Source organism: Rhinolophus ferrumequinum, chromosome 22, assembly GCF_004115265.2.
Source record: "Rhinolophus ferrumequinum isolate MPI-CBG mRhiFer1 chromosome 22, mRhiFer1_v1.p, whole genome shotgun sequence".
NCBI lineage: Eukaryota > Metazoa > Chordata > Mammalia > Chiroptera > Rhinolophidae > Rhinolophus > Rhinolophus ferrumequinum.
The window spans coordinates 23,810,544-23,832,136 of record NC_046305.1 but is presented as its reverse complement, the minus strand read 5'-3'; the positions used below and the strand labels follow the sequence as shown (position 1 = coordinate 23,832,136).

Sequence of the window (21,593 nt, the reverse complement as noted above, 5' to 3'; positions counted from 1 at the left end):
GTAGTAATCATAGTGATTTTATCCTTGACAAAAAAGTGCGCCCTATTTAAAATAACCAATTCTCAGAGTTAAAGGAGGGCTCACAGAAATGTGTTGTTGAAGTGCCCTAATTCCTTATATATCTTCTGTTACCCGAGGACAAAAGGGTCCTTGTATCATCATAGGAAGGCATTCTGGGAGGTACTCCATGAATATTACCCATGTGAACAAAGAGAGGCAAGCCAACCAAGCAGAGGGCTTACTAAAAGAAAGGAAGTAGTCCAGTACACTCTCGAGATGGCATGAGAGTGGGCAGGCCAGGAAAAAGAGCAACTGCACCAAAGAACAAAGAAATTTAGGAGTATATTTGAAAGAGGGCACGAAATAATCGGGTGGTGTCGCAGGCATTCCCAGGGTGTTCCCCAGGGTGGGTCCACTGACCACTCTCCTTCCCATGGGGAGGTAGGATTCCCTTGTAGGAGCTGTCATGGCGACACGGGGTGATTTTTCCCTGCCTGCAGTGCTAATAGTGTTATAATCCATTAGCTATAGCTGTACCTTTTCTTAAGAATGATCTCATCTCCTCTTTTCTTGGTCCCCCCGACTCCATCCTTGCCTTCCTCCCTCCTCTCTCCCCAGGCTCTGTGTTCTGTTCTTTCTGCCTAAGGTAACAACAGTTCTATCCTTTATTGTGAGTCGGGTATTGAAGTCTCCAACTATTATTATAGAAATGGCTGTTATGTAGAAAAGTATTTTTCCCTTCAATGCTGTGTTGTGCTTTATGTATTTTGAGGATCTGTCATTGGGTGGCATAAATGTTTATATCTTCTTGTTATACGTACCCTTTATTAATATATAATGTTGTTTGTTGTAACCTTTTCTTATTTTAAGTCTATTTTGTCTGGTATTAGAAGCCACCACCTCTGCTCTCTTTTGGTTACTGTTTGCATGGAATACCTTTTTCCATCCATTCACTGTCAACCTAATTTTGTCTTTGGATCTCAAGTGAATCTCTTAAAGACAGCATGTAATAGGATCATGTGTTTTTATCCATTCTGCCTATTTATTTCTCTTGATTAGAAAGTTTAAGCCACTTAAATTTAAAATAATTAGTAACGAGGAGGGGCTTCTGATCTGTCTCTGTGCTGTTTGCTTTCTATATGCCTCGTAATTCTTTTGTCCCTCATTCCCTGCATTCCTGTCTTCTTTTTCTGTTAGTCTTTTTGTAGTGAAATGTTTAGATTCCTTTCTCATTTCCTTTGTGTATATACTGTGGCTGTTTTCTTTGTGGTTACCAGGGATATTACATTTAAAACCCTAAAGTCATGTCAGTCTAAATTAGAATTTATACCAGCTTAATACCATAACGTGCAAAAACTTAGCTCCTTTCTTTATAGCTCCATCCCCACCCCGTTTGGTTGTTGCTGTCACAAAATTACATCTTTATATACTGTGTGTCCCAAAGCATAAATTAATAGTTCTTTTAAATGCATTACTCTTTTAACTTATATAGAAAACAAGGTTAGGAGTTAAAAACAAAGTTACAGTAATGCTAGTTTTTACAGTAATAATTGTTTTTTCCTTTAAATGTATTATATTATCTCTTAAATTGGGAAGAAAACAAAAATTATACTTACAAACCATTGTTAAAATAATACCAGCTTTTATAATTGCTCATGTATTTATCTTTCATGAGGTGTTTATTTCTCCATATGGCTCCAAGTTACTTTCTAGTGTTCTTTCATTTTTACTTTGGAGGACTCCCTTGAGAATTTCTCACAGGGGAGGTCTACTGGTCACAAACTCCCTCAGCTTTTGTTTATCTGGGGCTGTCATAATTTCCCTTTCACTTTTGAGGACAGTTTTGCTAGGTAGAGGATTTTTGGCTTAAAGTTTTTTTGTTAGTTTCTTTCTTTTAGCACTTTTAGTATATCAGTCCACTGTCTTCTGGCCTCCAAAGTTTCTGATGATATGATTATCTTATTGAGGATCCCTTGTAGATGATGATTCACTTCTTTTTTTCTGCTTTCAAGAGTCTCTCTTTGTCTTTGGTTTTTGAAAGTGTGATTACAGTAATCCCTAGGTCTTCATGGGGGATTCTTTCCAGACCTCCCTCCCCACCCTGCAGATACCAATCCAAGTTCCTTATAAAAAGTGGCATAGTATTTGCCTGCTCCCATATGCTTTAAATCATCTCTAGATTACTTATAATATCTAATAAAATATAAATGCTATGTAAATAGTTATTACACTGTGTTGTTTAGGGAATAATAACAAAAAAAGTCTGTACTTTTTCATTTTAAGAATATTTTCAATTCTCAGTTGGTTAAATCCACAGATGTGAAACCCGCAGATTTAGAGAGCCAACTTTATTGTGTCTTAGTGTGGATCTTTCTGAAATCATTTTACCTGGAGGTCATTGAGCTTCTTGGATATTTATATTCATGTCTTTTGTCAAATTTGGGACGTTGTCAGCTGTGATTTTTTTCATATATTCTCTTTGCCCATTTCTGTCTTCTCCTTTTGGGATTCCCACTATGTGTATGTTGGTCCACCTGATGGCATCCCACAGATCCGTTAGGCTCTGTTAACTTTTCTTCACTCTTTTTCTTTCTGCTCTTCAGATATAATAATTTCCATTGCCCTATCTTCCTTCATGTTTACTGATTCATTCTTCTGCCTGCTCAAATCTGCCTTAATCCCTCTAGAGAATTTTTCTTACCAGTTATCGTACCTTTGAGCTCCAGAATTTCTTTTTGGTTTCTTTTAGGTTTTTTAATATCCTTATTGGTTGATATTTCAGTTTTGTTCACACATCATTTTCTTGACTGCCTCCACTTCTTCATTTATTAATGGTTCTTTGAGCATCTTTAAGATAGTTATTTTGAAGTCTTTGTCTAGTAAATTTGCCATCATATCTTTATCAGAGACAGTTTCTATTGTCTCTTTTTTTCCTTTTAAATGGGCCATACTTTCCTCTTTCTTTGTATGCCTTGTGATGTTTTTGTGTGTGTAATACTGCATTTTGAATATAATAATGTGGTGATTCTGGAAATCAGCTTATTCACCTTTTCTAGACCTTGCTATTTTTTTGTTATTGTATTATTATTATTACTATTATTTATTTATTTATTTATTTATTTATTTATTTATTTAAGTAGGGTATCTTTGTGCAGAAGTTCAGCCTGAGATGTAAACTGAAGGTCTTTTTAGTTCGTTCCTGAGCCTTTCACTGAGCACATGCACTCAATTTCTAATTTTCCATATACCTTATGCAGTTGTTTTTGAAGATCCTGGTTTTTAATGTCTGGCACCTGAGGGAGAATAAAACAAAAAATGAAGTGGGGAGGAAAGGGTGTAGGATATTTAAATCCTCTGAAAATCACTTCAGCTGGGGAGGAAAGGGCTTGCTAGAGAGGGGGGAGATGCCACAATAGTGGCTTTCTATCTCTTTGTCCACTTCTCTATAATCAGAAGCAGCAATCAGGGCATAGATATTTGGAGGACAGGGCCTTTTTTCCCCCCCGGGCTACTGCAAGCTGCTCCAAGAACACATACACAGCTGCCTGCCACATTGTCGAGGGTGTATCTGCTATTTTCCTGAAGAGCTGAAATTGACAGAAATTACATTTTCCTGTTGGAATCTTTCCCTGGAAGTTGCAAACCTTCAAAATAGTTACATCAGTCAGATTCTGCCATTGCAGTTGTTGTCTAGTTTGGGAGACAGAGTCCTAGTGCTTCCTATACTGCCATCTTCCCAGGATTCTCTCTTAAAACACTAAAGTATAGGGAAAATGAGTGAGCCTTGATGGAAAAGTCAACTGGAACCATGTACAAACAAGTTTCACTGACAATTTTCTAACTTGATCAAGTAAAAATTTTAGACGATCCAGTTAACAGTTATATAGAAAGAGACTGCTAAAGTACTTTGAAGGATACCAAACATTTAAGACATAGATTCTTTTCAAAGAATCTGTGGCCTTATTGAGGCATGCAATATATACAGAGAACTGTCAAAGCAAAATAGTAAATGAGAAGTACCAAATAGTTATTTATTATTATTACAATAAGAGTCCAGAGGAGAGAATACTGTAAATATAAATCATCATAGAAGATTTCACCACATAAATTGCCTGAGCTACTCCTAGAAAGATATTCTGACCTAAAGAATACATGCATATCTCATTTTATTGTGCTTGCTTTATTGTGTTTTGCATGCTGCATTTTCATCAACATCAAGGCATAACCCTGCACCAGCAAAAAAGTCATAATTCACTGAAGGTTCAGATGATGGTTAGCATATTTTAGCAATAAAATACTTTTAAATTAAGGTATGTACATTGTTTCTTTAGACATAATGCTGTTACATACTTAATAGACTACAGTATGGTGTAAATATAACTTTTATATACATTGGTAAGCCAAAAAATTGCTGTGATTTGATTTATTGTGATACTTGCTTTTTGCGGTAGTCTAGACCAAACCCATGATATCTCTGAGATAAGGCTGTTTTAATAAGAGCTAGCACTCACTATGTGCCAGATGCTAACTCATCTAATACAACAACCCCACGAGATATATATTATTACCCCTTTTCATAAATGAGGAAAGTGAGAAAGAGAAACAATAAGGGACTGGCCACGCTCAAATAACAAGTCATTCGTGGAGCTGGGACTTAAATCCAGGCAGGCAAGCCCTAGGGCCTGATCTCTACTCAGTGGTGGTCCTGACTGAGCAGAATGGAAGGAGCAAAAGCAGAGAAGTTAATATGTGTGTGATTGCCAGAGATGGCGATCACCTCATTAACAGGCATGACAGATTTATTTAGCTATCTTAGTTCTTGGCCAATGTATGTTCAAATGCACAAACTGTTTATTTAATTAAATTTCAAATTTTGTTAGCACTTTCATTATTTGATGTCATTTAAGAAAATCCCCCCTTAAACTACTGTAGTGTAGAAAACAACCATATGAAAATTTTCTTCATTATTATGTATATGTTGTTAACTGGTAAAGAAAACAGTAACCTTTTCTTTTTTCATTTAGTTATTACTTACAAGGAGAAGAAATTCTAACTTGTAAACGTTCTGGAAGCAATGTGCATTGGAACTATGATATCCCAAAATGTGAAAGTAAGTAAATTTTCACTTTAGAATTTAGACGAGCAATCTCAATCTTTTTGTCCTCGGGACTCATTTATGCTGATTTTTTTAGTTATAGTTGACATACATTATTGTATTAGTTTTAGGTGTACAACACAGTGATTCAACATTTATGTGCCTTACAATGTGATCATCACAAATTTAATACAATATTATTAACTATATTTCCCGAGCTTTACATTACATCTTCGTGATTTATTTATTTTATAACTGAAAGTTTGTATCTCTTATTCCCCTTCACCTTTTTCACCCATCCCTTCAGCCCCCTTCATTCTGTCCACCATCAGTTTGTTCTCTGTATCCATGAGTCTTTCTGTTTTGTTTGTTTGTTTGTTTTTTATTCCACATCTAAGTGAAATCCTATGGTATTGGCTTTCTCTGTCTGACATTTCTCTTAGCATAATACCCTCTAGGTCCATTCATGTTGTTGCTAATGGCAAGGTTTCATTCTTCTTTATGGCTGAGTAATATTGTATTGTATATGTATGTATGTGTGTAAAAAATATACACACAAACATACACACACACACACACACAGATATATATCTCACATCTTCTTTATCCATTCATCTGTTGATGGACACCTAGGTAGTTTCTATATCTTGGCTATTATAAATAGTGCTACAATGAACCTAGAGGTGCATATATCTTTTTAATTAGTGTTTTTGTTTTCTTCAGATAAATACCCACAAGTACAATTGCTGGGTTGTATGGTAGTTCTATTTTTAATATTTTGAGGAACCTCCATACTGTTTTCCATAGTGCTGCACCAAAAACAATCCCACCAACAGTGCACAAGTGTTCCTTTTTCTCCATATCCTTGCCAGCACTTTTTGTTTGCCCGTTATACTTTTAATTTAACAAAGATCCTAAACAGCTTTTCTTTATGTGGTTTTGTCTATTGATATTCATCGTATTGAAATTAACACTGAGAAATTTCTAAAATAATTACTTATTATTTTTAAAAACAGTAAACTCAATACATGTTAACATATGCAATGTATTTTTTTATGAAAAATAAAAAATTTCCAAAACAAATAGTGAGAATAGTGGCATGTTTTACATGTTTATAAATCTTTTCAAAATCTGGCTTAAAGGAAGACATCTGGATTCAGTCTGTTGCCAAATAACACAATTTGTAACCTCTGTAAAAAGTCACCATATATTGTAAGTATGAAAGTGAAAAAAGACAGTATCTTGGTATTATTGTGAATGATTTAGTGAATGGATATATTTATAAATTACAAACATTTCTCAAGTAGAAGTGAATTTTATTTTTAATGATAAGCATGTTTCTCATTAAATTTTCAGCGACTCTTATGACTAGAACAAAACTTGGCATGGCCTTATAAATAAATAAAGGTATTTCATATAGGTATTTAAGTGAGTTTTGTTTTGAAAGTTCATTTCTACATAGTTTGACTTTGAGGCAATGCAGTTTTCTCAGAAACCTTCTTCTAAATGGGTATTGGATTCACAATACAATTGTAGAAATCATGTTAATGAATCTGTTAGACAGTTTATAAGATTTTACTAATGCTGTCTTAATTGTTCACCTTTCCTTTTTCCTCTCATTTCCTCTTTTTTTTTCTTTTTTAAAGAGATTTTGTGTCAATCACCTGGAAAAATAAAAAATGGAAAACACACCAATAGTTGGAGGGATATATTTGAATATAATGAATTAGTGACATATAGTTGTGATCCTTCACATGGACCAGAGGAATATTCACTTGTTGGAGAAAGCAAGCTTATTTGTTCTGGGCCTGGCACATGGAGTAGTGACCCTCCTGAGTGTAAAGGTAATATTGCCATTTATTTCCTTCTTCATTTGTAAATACTGTGGAAACACTTTGTAAATAATTTTACCTATAAGTAAACAAACAGTCATATGTGCTTCCTACTCCTGTTAAATTGACTTCTAATTTAATATATGTCAGGCTGAATAAAAAATAATTCTAGTTGTAAAGTTCCCCAGCTCCCAAGCCCACATGTTCTTGGCGTTCCAGTTTATACAACGGGAACTACTGTGTATATGTAAAAGTTAGTATTTTTTTTGGAAGGAACCAAAAACAAAACTCACCGGCTTAAAAATATTAAAATGTCTGAGAGATCTGGCTACAGGTAATGGTAAATTGTAAAAGACTAACTCTCTTACAGATAAGAATGAAAAACTTTGTACACACATGTTTAAAAAACAATGTTTAAGGCACTAAACTGCAGAGTGACCAAAAGCCAGGGAGACAGTGGAGGGGATTTGACTCTTAGAAGAAAGGGACTACTGCATAACAACAAAGTATTTACTCTTTACCAGTGCACACGGAACGTTCTCTAAGATAGACCATATACTGGGCAATAAGATAACTTTTAACTTTTTTAAAGAGTTGAAATTAGAGTGCATTATCTGGTGACAATGGAATGAATTTAGAAATCAAAATAGATAATTTAGAAAATCTCCAAATACAGTCATGCACTGCTTAACGATGTTTCAGTCAGTGATGGACCACATATACAAAGGTGGTCCCATAAAATTATAATGGAGATAAAAATGCTATCACCTGGAGAAATGCCCATCACAGCTGTCATAACATCATAGCACAATTCAGTATTCGTGTTTGTGGTGATGCTGGTGCAAAAAACCTACTGCGCTGCTGGTTTTATAAAAGTGTAACATTTACGGGCCAGCCCGGTGGCTCAGGCGGTTAGAGCTCCATGCTCCTAACTCTGAAGGCTGCCAGTTTGATTACCACATGGGCCAGTGGGCTCTCAACCACAAGGTTGCCAGTTCAATTCCTTGAGTCTCGCAAGGGATGGTGGGCTCCGTCCCCTGCAACTAAGATTGAACACGGCACCTTGAGCTGAGCTGCCACTGAGCTCCCGGATGGTTCAGTTGGTTGGAGCGGGGCTCTCAACCACAAGGTTGCCAGTTTCGATTCCTCGACTCCCGCAAGGGATGGTGGGCTGTGCCCCCTCCAACTAGCAACGGCAACTGGACCTGGAGCTGAGCTGGGCCCTCCACAACTAAGACTGAAAGGAGAACAACTTGAAGCTGAATGGCACCCTCCACAACTAAGATTGAAAGAACTACTTGACTTGGGAAAAAAAAAAAAAAAGTCCTGGAAGTACGCATTGTTCCCCAATAAAAAAGTCCTGTTCCCCTTCCCCAATAAAATCTTTAAAAAAAAAAAAAAAAAAAAGTGTAACATTTACAATTAGAGTAGTAGGCTGTACTGTCTAAGGTTGTGTAAGTACACTCTATGATGTTCATAAAATGATGAAATTGCCTGATTGACACATTTCTCAGAATGTATCCCCATTGTTAGGTAATACATGACTGATTTGACAATCGTGTCAGACACTTTTTTTTTCTCTTCTTTTATTTTTTTTCTTTATTGGGGAAGAGGAACAGGACTTTATTGGGGAACAGTGTGTACTTCCAGGCCTTTTTTCCAAGTCAAGTTGTTTTCCTTTCAATCTTAGTTGTGGAGAGTGCCGTTCAGCTTCAAGTTGTCCTTTCAGTCTTAGTTGTGGAGGGCACAGCTCAGTTACAGGTCCTGTTGCCATTTTTCTAGTTGCAGGGGGCACAGCCCACCATCCCTTGCAGGACTCGAGGAGTTGAACCGGCAACCTTGTGGTTGAGAGCCCACTGGCCCATGTGGGAATCGAACCGGCAACCTTCGGAGTTAGGAGCATGGCGCTCTAACCGCCTGAGCCACCAGGCCGGCCTCTCTCTTTTCCTTAATCCTCTGTTCTCCCTGATCAGGTGGGTCCTCCTAGACTCTCAGTGTCTGCAGGTCAGAAATCTGGGTGCAGCTCAGCTAGTTCCTCTGCTTGGGGTCTCGCACAGGCTGCAGGCCCCACTGAGTGGGTCTATGCCAAGCTCACTCGTGTGGCAGTGGGCACAGTTCGGTTCCTCATGGGCTGTTGGACCGAGAGCCTCAGCTCCTCAGGAGCAGTTATAGCAGCAACAGAAAACCAACAAGGGCATCGCAGCCATGACCTGCCGGCTCCCTCCGTGCGCCGCCGCCGGGCAGGGACGAGATGCTAATTTGAGATGAGCAGCGTGGCTTCCCGCCCCCTCAGACGTCTCCCTCTGGAAACCAGACACTTCTAATTAAGCATTGAGTCAAAGAATAAATCACAAGAGAAATTCGAAAAGGTTTTGCTGAATGAAAATATTACAACATATCAAAATTACAAAATTTGTGTGATAACAGCAAAAGCATTGCTTAGAAAAACTTTTATAGCATAAAATACTTATGTTAGAAAACAGAAATGTCTCAAATCAGTAATCTGGAAGCTTCTCTCTTAAGAAACTAAAAAAGAACAACAAATTAAAGAAGACAGAAGTGGATAATAAAGATAGAAATCAATGAAATTTAAAAGAGGTAATAAAGAAAATCAATGAAACTCATACCTGGTTCTTGAAGGTTGATAAAATACATAAACCAATAGCTAGAGTGACAAGTAAAAAGATAATATTTATTACCAATATCAAGAATGAAAAAGAAGACAACACTAAATATCTTGCATTAAATGTCTATTTAAGAAATAAGGGAATATTACAAAAATAACTTTATGCTTATAAATTTGACAACATAAGTGAAATAGACAAATTCCTTGAAAGAAACAAATTACTGGTGTCCATTGATACATGAATAGATAAAGAAAATGTGAGATACACACACACACACACACGCACAGTAGAATATTATTCAGCAATAAAAAGGAATAAAATCTTGCCATTTGTGACAATATGGATGGACCTATAGGGTAAATGAATAAACAAAACAAAATAGAAACAGACTCACAGATACAGAGAACAAGCTAAGCTGATGGTTACCAAAGGGGAGGGGAGTGGAGAGATGGATGGAAAAAAAATATTGAGTGCAATGGGATTGACTTTAAATCTTTACCCAAAATTTTCAGTAAAACATTTTCAACCATGGGAGCATATTAAAAAGGGGGGAAGGAAGGGAGGGAGGGAGGGAGGGAGGGAGGGAGGGAGGGAAAGACTGTGTAACTTCCAAACCCTGCTCTGCCACTTAGTTGAGTGACATTGGCTAAGTTTCTTAATCTCGCAAAGGCTCAGTTTTCTCATTAGTGAAATGATAGCCCAACAAGGTGGTCCACAATCAAAAAACATTTTTTTAAAGACATAAAATATCAAAACTGCTCAAAGATATAGGTAACCTGAATATTCCTATACTTATTAAACAAAGTAGACTCTGTAGTTAAATTCTCCCCACAATGAGAACTTCAGGCCCAAATGGCCACCCTGGGGAAGTCTACCAAACATGTTAGGAATAAATAGTAGCACCTCTATACAAACTCTTTAAGAAATATAAGAAGAGGGAATACTTCTCAACTCATTGCATGAGGACATTATCCTGATACCAAAACACTGCAAGAAAATTACAAACAATATCCTTAATAAATATAGAACCAAAACTCTAAACAAAATATCAGTCAAATCCTGCCATATATAACAATAGTAGTTTATCATAACCAATTAGGATTTATCCCATAAATGCATGGTTGGTTAAAATTCAAAAATTAATCAGTGTGATTTAAAGTATCAAGAGACTGTAAAGAAGAAAACAACATATGATCTCTTAATAGATGCCCCCCCAAAAGCGATTGACAGAACTCATCATCTTTTCATGATAAAACTTCTCAGCAAACTAGGAATAGAAGGGAACTAACCATCTCAACCTGACAAGAGGCATCTACAAAAATCTCACAGCTAACATTATTCTTAATAGTAAAAAACTAATTTATTTCCCCCGAAAGCAGGAACAAAGGAAATATATTCATTCTCACCACTCTATTTAGTCTTGTACTGGAGGTCCTGCAATAAAGCAACAAAAGAAATAGGCATACATATATGAAAGGAAGAAATAAAGTAGTCTCTATACACTTATGACATTATTGTCTGCGTAGAAACTTCTGAAGAGTTAAGTTTTTGCAAGGTTGCAAAATACAAGATAAATCTACAGAAATAAATTTACTAGCAGTAACCACCAGAAATTGAAATTTTAAAAGTACTGGTTAAAACACCTCCAAAACACAAAATACTTGCATATAAATCTATCAGCATATGTGAAAGGTTTGAATGCTAAAAACTACTGAGCACTAATAAAGGAAATTAAGAAAGATCTTAATATACTGCTAATGGGAATGTAAATTGGTACAGCCACTATGGAAAACAGTATGAAGTTTCCTCAAAAATTTAAGAATAGAATTATCATACAACCCAGCAATCCGTCTTCTGGGTATTTACCCTAAAAGTCTGGAAACATTTATCCATAAAGATACATGTACCCCTATGTTCATTGCAGCATTATGCACGGTAGCCAAGACATGGAAACAATCAAAGTGTCCTTCAATACATGATTGCATAAAGAAGATGTGGTATATAAATACAATGGAATATTACCCAGCCATAAGAAAAGATGAAGTACTGCCGTTTGCAACAACATGCATGGATCTTGAGATTATCATGCAAAGTGAAATAAGTTATACAGAAAAAGTCAAGAACCATATGATTTTACTCATAGGGGATATAAAACTGAAAGCAACAAACAAATAAGACAAACAAACAAGCAAAAACTTACAGACACAGGCAACAGTTTAGTGGTTACCAGAGAATAAGGGGGGAAGGCAGAAGGTAGAAGAGGGTAAAGGGGGTCAAATATGTGGTGACATAAGGAGATTTGACATTGGGTGATGGACACACAACACAATATATAAATGATATAGAATTGTATACTTTGAAGCCTATATAATTTTATTAACTAATATCACCCCAATAAATATAAGGAAAAAATAAGACCTTAATATATGAAGGGATATACACTAGTCATCGATTGGAAGACTCAGTATAATATTGACATCCATTCTCTGTAAGTGATCTAAAAATTCAGCACAATCTCAAGAAAAATTCCAGTCGGATTTTTTTGTATAAATTGATGAAGTGATTCTAAAAATGTATGTGGCATGACAAATGAACTAGAATAGTCAAAACAATTTTGGAAGTAATTGAAGGATGCATTCTACTTGATGTCAAGAGTTTATATAAAGCATAATATAAGGTATATAATCAAGACAGTGTGGTATTCGTAAAAGGATAGCCATATAGAGCCATGGAACAGAATAGTGAGCCCAGAATTAGACGGTTGAAATACGTCCAGTTGATTTTCATTTCAGGTGTACAAACAATTCAATGGAAAAGGATAATCTTTTCGAAAATGATACAGGCACAATTGGACAGCCATATGAAAAAAAAAAGAATCTGAATCTATTTTAGCACCATATGCAAACATTTACTCAAAATGGGTCATAGACTTACACATAAAACTTAAAACTATAAGACTTTTAGAAGAAAACAAAATACTTGGACCTCGCTAAATGTTTCTTAAATACAACCCATAAAGCATGATCCTTTAAACAAATTTAGTACATTGGATGTTCCCAACTCAAAACCTCTGGCCTGCGAAAGACTGTTATGAGAATGCAAAAACAAAAACAAACAAACAAAAAAACAATACACAGAAAATATTTGCATAACACAGATCTGATAGTGAACTTTTATCTATAATATATAAAGAACTTTTAACAAGCTCAATAATAAAACAATCCAATTTTTTAAATAGGCAAAAGATTTGAATAGACCTATTTCACTTAACATGATATTCAGATGGCAAAAAAGTAAATGATGAAAACAAAAAGTTGCTCGATATCTTTAGTATATACAAAAACTGTAATTGAAAACCACAAAGGGATACCACTAAACACCTTTTAAAGTGGCTGAAATTTAAAACTAAAACTAAAACCTAGCAATAGCATGTATTGGCAAGGATATGGAGCAATTGGAAGTCCCACACATTGCTGGTAAGAATGCAAAGTGGTACGACCACTTTGAAATCCAGTTTCACAATTTCTTATAAAGTCAAAAATACACTTACCATACAATATGGCAATCCAAGTAAAATGAAAACATTCACATAAAAGCTTGTATGAGAATACTCATAACCACCAAGCATCCCACACTAGAAACAACCCACATGTCCTTCAACTAGCAACATGGATGACCAACTGGTACATGCATACAAGGGAATAAATACTCAGCAATGAAAAGGAAGCAGCTCCTGAATCATGCATGCAACAACAGGAATGAAAGTCAAATGTATTAAGCTTAGTGAAATAAGCCATACTCAGAAGGATATGATCCCATTGATGATATTCTGGAAAAGTAACACAATAAAGATTTAAAACAGTAGTGGCTAGCTGGTAGGTGCAGAGAGTGGAGGTTAATCACACAGTGGCATGAGGAAGGATTATGAAATAATGAAACTTCTCTATGCCTTTGTCGTAGTGGTAATTACATGATTATTTGTACTTATCAAAACTAATACAGCTGTACAATTAAAAGGGTGAATTTGACTGGTTTTCAATTATATTCAGTAATCCTAACTTAAAAGAAAATCATTAGGTGCAATTAACATCAGATTGGCACAACAGTGAAAACGTCAGTGAACTTGAAGTCATGACAATACAAATCTAATATGATTTGAAAATAAAGATTGTAAAGAGAGAGACTTACAGAACTGTAAGAGAATAGCAAGCAGTTAAACATGCGTGTAATTGGAGTTTCAGAAAGAAAAGAGAACCATGTAGAAAATTATTTGAAAAAATGCAAGCCAAAATTATAGAAATTTTATCTAATACAACAATGCCACTAGTGCAGGAAATTTAGTGACCCTAGCAGGATAAATAATTTTAATTTATAAAAAAATTAAAAACACTAAATACATCACGACAAAACTATTGAAAATGAGATAAAAGTAAAAGCAGCCAGTGAGATGGGGCGGGGGGAAATTACATTTCCCCCCACCCCTCTAAGTAAGAATGACAGCTGACTTCTCTTAAGGAACTGTGGAGACTAGAAGACAGTATTTACCAGGGTGCTGAAAGAAAAATAAAATACTTAACTTAGAAATCTCTGTCAGGGAGAAATCTTCAAAACTGAAAATGAAATAAAAACATTTTCAAAAAAAGAGAAAAGATCTATGAGAACTGTCACTACCTGAACTGCACTACAAGAATTGCTAAATGAACTTCTTCAGTCTGAAGGGAAAAGATACTTGATGGAAATTCATATCCACAGGCAACATGGAAGAACACTCTTATGGTTCAAAAGGCTGTACATTATGGGCCCTTTCTGTTGCTCAGATTTATCACGTAAGACGTTTTCTTGTACTCACCGCCCAGCCCAGTGCTCTTTTTGTTTTTATTTTTTCCAAATTCTGCCAAACCCATACTGGATTCTGAAATCAGTCTAGAAGTTCATGACCAGCATTTTACTTGAGAAGTAGAGTAGAATGGGAAATAACCAGACTATACTAATTTGAACTCTATTAATTTTTAACTTTGTCTCAGCCCTGTGTGCTTATTTAATGGTGTACAATCTAAAATGTGGTTTTTGATCTCTGAGTTGCAGTCCAAAATGCTTGAAAAACAGAGCCCTACCTGCACTGGCCTTTCTATTTGTTTGACATCCCAAGTTTGTGTATGTTGCTACCTGAGGACTTTCTTTTTGCATATCTTTGCATGGTTAACTTCTTTTCAACCTTTATGTTGGAATTGAACTATTATCCTCCCACAAGAGTCTTTCTTGCCTTTCTGAAAAAGCAGGGTCCTATAATTACTGTCTGCATTAAATTTCAAAAAATTCCTAGAGCTAAAGAGTCCCAAAGTTGCATTTGAACTTATCCAGAATTTGTATCTAGTAGTCAGACCTTTCTCAAAATTTGCAGTAAAAAATAAATGTAAGAAGCCAATAAACTATAATGACAGTTTGTTCTAGGTAGAGAAAGGTTATTAGATTTCTCTAAATCTGTTTGCCTGGAATTATAAAACGCAGAAATAAAGTCTTTTTATTTATTTATTTTTTTAAAGTTTAACATCTTGTCTTCCATCCCTTGTCTTTTTCCACCGGAAATTACTATTTTGCATTATTTTTTCTGGTACTATGTTAAAGCAACTTTCTATTAATTCTGGAATTTCTCTACTTCTCAGTAGTCAAATGTGAATATCCAGTACTCAAGAATGGAAAACTGGTATCAGGAATTAGAGAAAAATTTTCCTACCAAGCTGTGGTTTTATTTGAATGCCTGTCAGGTTTCTACCTTAATGGCAGCAACCCAGTGTTCTGTGGTGGAAACAATACTTGGGAGCCTGAGATGCCAACATGTATAAAAGGTACAAATTGTATCATTTTTCCTCTTGTTTTTTTAAGGTTTTATTTCTTTGACATTAAATATCAATGATACGGAATAATTGAAAAGAGGCAATTTTAGTAAGTAACTCTGTCTTGTATTCATATCCATGACAGATGTATGGCATAAAGTTCATATAGAATTGCTGTCGTGATTTTATATGTTTTCATAACATTCTTTGCACGTTATGTACATCATACAGGTATATAAATTTCTCTTGTTCAGTGTTTTTATGTATAAAAATGGATAGCAACCATTTTTCAGGATAAATTGAATCATGAATTCTTATCTAAATAAATAAAGAATGAAAGTCATAATTCATATAAATGAAAAAAAGTGATAATTCCCAAGCGATTAATCCTGTATTATTATGTTTTTCAATATCAGTTCCTCTCAATACAAAACCTCTTATTTTAAGTCATTCACATTTAGTAACTTCTTGCTTATATTAATATCATGTTATATCCATTCATTTATCACTTTTAGTAATAGAAAGAGGAAGAATACATTTGCAGCCATTTTAGTTCTTATTCTTAGTGATTCTAAAATTATTTTCCATAGTCCGCAGATATAAACAGGTATGTAAATTTGGGCAAGTTATTTAAACTTCAAATATATTTACTTATATGTACAATGATTTAATGTCTTAATTATTGGATGATAATAAAGCTTAAATTGGGTGCACTTAAAGCACTTAGCACAGTGCCTGACATACAGGAAGCTCTTAAAGGAAGCTCATATGACTTACAGCATCACTCCAATTAATAGTAGTGAAGAGGAATGTCTGTGGCATTTGTTTTCTAACATGTATGTTTTTTTGTGTCACCAATTTTGCTATTTTAATTCTTTTTAAAAGTGATCTGTTGACACATATTATTTTTTTTTAATTAAAGTTTATTGGGTGGACAATGGTTAGTAAAGTTACATAGGTTTCAGATATGGGTCTTGGATGGGAGACACATATCTTTCTGATCCAGGGCTGTGTTTCATTTCCCAGACTGCAGCAAGTTTAGTTCTTTTTGTATAGTCCAGTCTGAACTGGGAAATTACTGCTGTCTTCCAGAACAAGACTGGTATTTCTGCCAACTCCACCTCTCCCCACCTCATACAGTTATTCTTTTTGTCTTTACTGGGAATTTCTATTTGGGAACAGAAACTAAATTTCATAGCAACTGAAAGGCAGGGAAAGTCCTTATTTATTTCATAGCAACTGAAAGGCAGGGAAAGTCCTTATTTATTTCATAGCAACTGAAAGGCAGCGAAAGTCCTTATTTATTAAAATGAAATGGAGGACTTGTTACATGGACAACTGATCAACCACTCTGCTTAAGACTTGAGAGACTATTTTGACACGGTGGGAGGAGTGTCTTCCTGATTTCAATGCTGCGATCCCTGACTTCTCTTTGGTTTAAGCAGAAACCAGAGACAGGCATAGTGGGAAGAGCATTAGCCTGGGCCGACCTCTCTCAGGATCCTGGTTAGGCTCTGCTTGCTCCAGAAACATCCTCTCTGTGGGCCTAGTTTCCTGTTACATCTGAGAGTGTTGCACTCAAGTAAATCTCAATTACTGGCTTCTAATTTGTTGGTATATTTCTGGTTGTCCCAATATTTTAAAGGATTGAGGGGAATTATGCACGTTAATGTGGTAATAGAACACATTTTTATAATTCGTGTATACCTGGTACCTTGTAACCACCTTGAGTACCTTAGCTGAGTGCTGTGAGGTTTGGGGGGAAACAGATGGTTTTTTGGTGGACTGTTATATTAAGATTACAGGTGAACTTTATACTCATCAACACATCCATGTTTACTTACATGGTCCTAGTGGGTTTATGCACTGTGGGATACTGTGTTTGTTGATATGCTCTTTTGAAAGAGTTGACCAAAAGAATTCATTAAGAATTTATAAGCACTGATAGAGTTCAGTTTTTCAAAGAGAAGAGAGTTGATTGTGAGAAAAAGTTCATGAAAAGGAGAAACAACAGGGACTTTTTTAAAAATCAAAAATCAAAACTCCTCATGGGATTATTAATCATCTTTTCTAATCATCAGTTAGAGAAAAACTATGTGGAAAGAATCAATAGCAACATATATGATGATAAAGTAGATCTGATTGTGCTAATATGAAACTAGGTTCATGAAATATTAAGTGGAAAAGTATAGAGATCATGTGGTATGATACTACTGGATGACATTCTTTTAAATAAATGTTTCCTCTGAACACATTGTTTTTATGATTTGTTATTACTTCTAGGATTTCCATTATATATTTTATAATTTTAAAATTATAATGAACATTCTTATGCATATATCTTTGTGTACCTGTGTAAATATGTATTTAGGTCATATTCCCAGAAGTAGAAATGCAAAGTTCGGATAGTATGCGTATTTTTCAGTTTGAGGCATAATTGATCTTTCCAAGAAATAAAAATATCATATTCATAATTTTGTATTGATAATGCTAGTGAATGAAATCAAATTTATTTTTCCAGGTTTTAAGCCTACTCATGCAACCAAGCCTCCAGTTTCAAGATATCCAGGTTCAGTGACTTTATCTAATTTATACTGTTAAGGATTTCATAAGGTGATGGGTGAAAAGTCATGTCTTATTTTAATTTGCATTTCTTTCATTATTAATGTGGCTAAACCTTCTATGTATACATTTATTTATTCATGTCCTTTGCTCATTTCTCTGTTAGGTTTCTAAAATATTATTTTTGTTGATTGTGAGAACTCATTACAAATTAAAGGCCTGTTAAAATGTAGTGAACATTTTTTCCAGGTTTTTTTGGCCTTAATTTTACTAGTCAGTTTTCTTTTAAGATTTTTATACTCTACTAATGGATATAGATTCCTTTTTATAACTTTGTTACATGAGTAGTATACAAATATATTTTTGTAAATTTTCAAACATTACAAAAGTATACAGAGTAAAAAATTATTTCTCCTTCTCATTGTCTGAGTTAATCACTGTTAATAGTTTAGGTGTCTTTTTACTATTTCTGTACTTAAATATCTTTATATGTATAGTTATACATATTTTAGCATTTTTTCCTTTTTTCTTAACCAGAAATGGGATTGTACTGTTCACATTTTTCTAAAACTCTCACATTTTACACTTACTGTCTTAGATTGGGGTTATTCAGATTTATCCCCATCCTTTATAATGATAACTTTAACATATACCATATTTTATTTAACTTTTTTCCTATCAGTGGTCATTTATATGCAGAAGTCATTTATATACCATTTAGGTGGTAGGGTGTATCGATCTTGTCCCTAATGGCTATGAGTGTTGTGTCTTTCTTATAAAAGCTTAAAGTTTCACTGTGCTCAAATTATATAAACATTTCAACTATGTGTTCTGATTGCATTTAAATTGTTGGTACATCTGAAATTCACTATAGTATATGGAATGAGATTGGGTCCCATCCAGTGGCTAAGTAGCACCATTTGTGGAATAAGTTGTTTTCTCTCCAATTGTTTTATCATGCATTAAATTCGTAGGTGTATTAGTTTCATTTCTGTTCCCTAGATTCTGTCTGTTCTTGTGCCAGCATCTAATTGTTTTCTTAAATGTAGTATTGTAATATATTTTAATATCTTGCAGAACACTTCCTATTCAGAAGTGTGCAGGCTGCTCTCATGATAATTTTTCCAGATCAACTTTTATTTAATTTCTTTTTTACCAATTGTACATTCTAAATGTACAGTTCAGTGGCATTAAGTACATTCACGTTGTTGTGTAACCATCACTACTATCTATCTCCAAAACTTTTCATCTTCCCAAACTAAAACTTTATACCCATTCAAGAGTCATTGCCCATTCATTCCCCTCCTCTCTACTCCAGTAACCCTATTCTATATCTATGAATTTGACAATCCTAGGTACCTCGTATAAGTGGAATTTTACATTTGTACTTTTTCGTCTGGCTTATTTCACATAGCATAATGTTTTCAGGGTTCATCCATCTTAGAGTAGCATGTATCTGAACTTTTCTTTTTATGGCTGAAAATATTCCATTGTTTATATATACCACATTTGTTTATCCATTCATCTGTTGGTAGACGCTTGGCTTGATTTCACTTTTTGCTATTCTGAGTATGCTTCTCTGAATATTGTCATTCAAGCATCTGTTTGAGCCCCTGTTTTCAATTTTGGGGGTATATACTTAGGAGTAGAATTGCTGGGATTTATGGTATTTCTGTATCTAATTTTTTGAGAAACAATCATACTGTCACAGCTGCACCATTTTACATTATCACCAGTGATGCACAAAGGTTCTAATTTCTTTAACTCTTTGCCAACACATATTATTTTCTGTTTTTCGTTAATAACAATCCTATACCTGGTAGGTAAAATATGTGAAGTAGTGTCTCATTGTGGTTTTTATTTGCATTTCCTCCTTGATTAGTGCTTATTTGCTATTTGTACAGGTCTGACAACTAAGTTCACAAACTTACCACTGTGCACTTACATGGGCAGCACTGTACAAATAGCACTGTATCAGTGTCTCACAGCTGTGTTCATGTTGGTGTGTGGCGGTGTCCTGCTGAGTGGCATTCATTATGTTGGTGAGTGTTTTTTGTGTGCCATTGAGAGAATGTCTGAGCTTGAAGTAGAGCAACAAACAAACATTATATTTCTTGTTAAACTTGGCAAGAGTGAAAGTGAAATCAGGGACATGGGAGTCCAAGTTTATGGGATAATGCCATGAAGAAAACAGCGAATGGATTAAACATTTTTCTGAGGGAAAAGAACATGTCACTGATGAACAGAGGTCAGGGCAGCCAGTAATGAGCAGAACTGATGAAAACATTGCAAAAATCATCAAATTCTGCTACAGAATTGTTGGCTGAGTGTGAGAAGCACAGCAGACCAAGTAAACATTGATAGAGAAACAGTTAGGAAAATCTTAACTGAAAATCTTGGCATGAGAAAGGTGTGTGCAAAAATGGTCCCAAATCTGCTCACGATGAACAAAAAGCAACGGACAGTCGAAGTTTGCCAAGACCTTTTGGAGAGGCAAGACAATGTTTTGGGCTTGTTATCACTGGTGATGAAACATGGGTGTACCAATATGACCTTGAAACAAAGCATCGAAGTGCACAATGGAAGTCAGCCAATTCTCTATGACCAAAAAAGTTCTGTCAGTCCAAATCAAGAGTCAAAAAGATGTTGCTAACATTTTTTTGATATCAGAAAGATTATTCATTATGAATTTGTACCAACTGGACAAACGGTTAACTAAGTTTACTATTTGGAAGTGCTGAAAAGGCTGTGTGAAAAAGGTAGACGAAAACAACCTGAATCAACAATTCATGGCTCTTGTGTCACTACAATGCACTAGCTCACATGGCACTGCCTGTGAGAGAGTTTTTAGCCAATAAACAACTGTATTGGAACTCCCTCCCTACTCACCTGATCTGGCCCCCAATGACTTCTTTCTTTTCCCGGAGATAAAGGAAATATTGAAATTTTGGTGACATTCAGGACATGAAGGGTAATATGACGACAGCTCTGATGGCCATTCCAGAAAAAGAGTTCCAAAATTGCTTTGAAGGGTGAACTAGGCACTGGCATCAGTGCGTAGATTCCCAAGGGGAGTACTTCTAAAGTGACCATAGTCAGCAATTCAGCGATGAGGTATGTAGCACTTTTTCTAGGATGATTTTTCGAATGTAATTGTCAGACCTCGTAATATCTTCTTTGGAGAAATGTTATCAAGTCCTTTGCTCATTTTTGAATTGGGTTGGTATTTTTCTTACTGATATTTAGGAGTTCATTATATATTGTAGGTATTTGTTCGTTATCAGAGATATGATTTGCAGATGTTTCATTCTGTGAGTTGTTTTTTCACTCTATTGATAGTGTTCTTTGATGCACAAAAGATGTCCAATTTCTTTATTTTTTTCTTCTGTTGCCTATGCTTTTGGTGTCACATTCAAGAAAGCATTGCCAGATTGTCCTCTATGTTTTCTTCTACTAGTTTAATAGTTTTAGCTTTTATATTTAGTGTTGATCCATTTTGAATTAATTTTTGTATGTGATATAAGGGTCAAACTTCATTCTTTTGCTTGTGGATATCCAATTTCCCAAGAAATTTTTGTTGAAAAATCTGCCATTTCCCTACTAAATGTTCTTAGAAGCTCACTGTAGACCATCATTTGACCAT

At 35.1% G+C, this 21,593-nt stretch overlaps 1 protein-coding gene across 3 annotated transcripts in view; it reads left to right on the top strand.

Annotated features, from left to right (window-relative positions):
* Positions 1–21,593, top strand: part of LOC117014326 (membrane cofactor protein-like) — a 40,629-nt gene that overhangs the window by 4,208 nt on the left and 14,828 nt on the right. For all 3 annotated transcript variants that reach the window (XM_033092041.1, XM_033092042.1, XM_033092043.1), the window contains exons 4-7: positions 5,025–5,110; positions 6,742–6,939; positions 15,218–15,400; positions 17,910–17,957. In XM_033092041.1, coding sequence (XP_032947932.1) covers positions 5,025–5,110; positions 6,742–6,939; positions 15,218–15,400; positions 17,910–17,957 — 515 coding nt within the window. The remainder of the gene's footprint in view (positions 1–5,024; positions 5,111–6,741; positions 6,940–15,217; positions 15,401–17,909; positions 17,958–21,593) is intronic.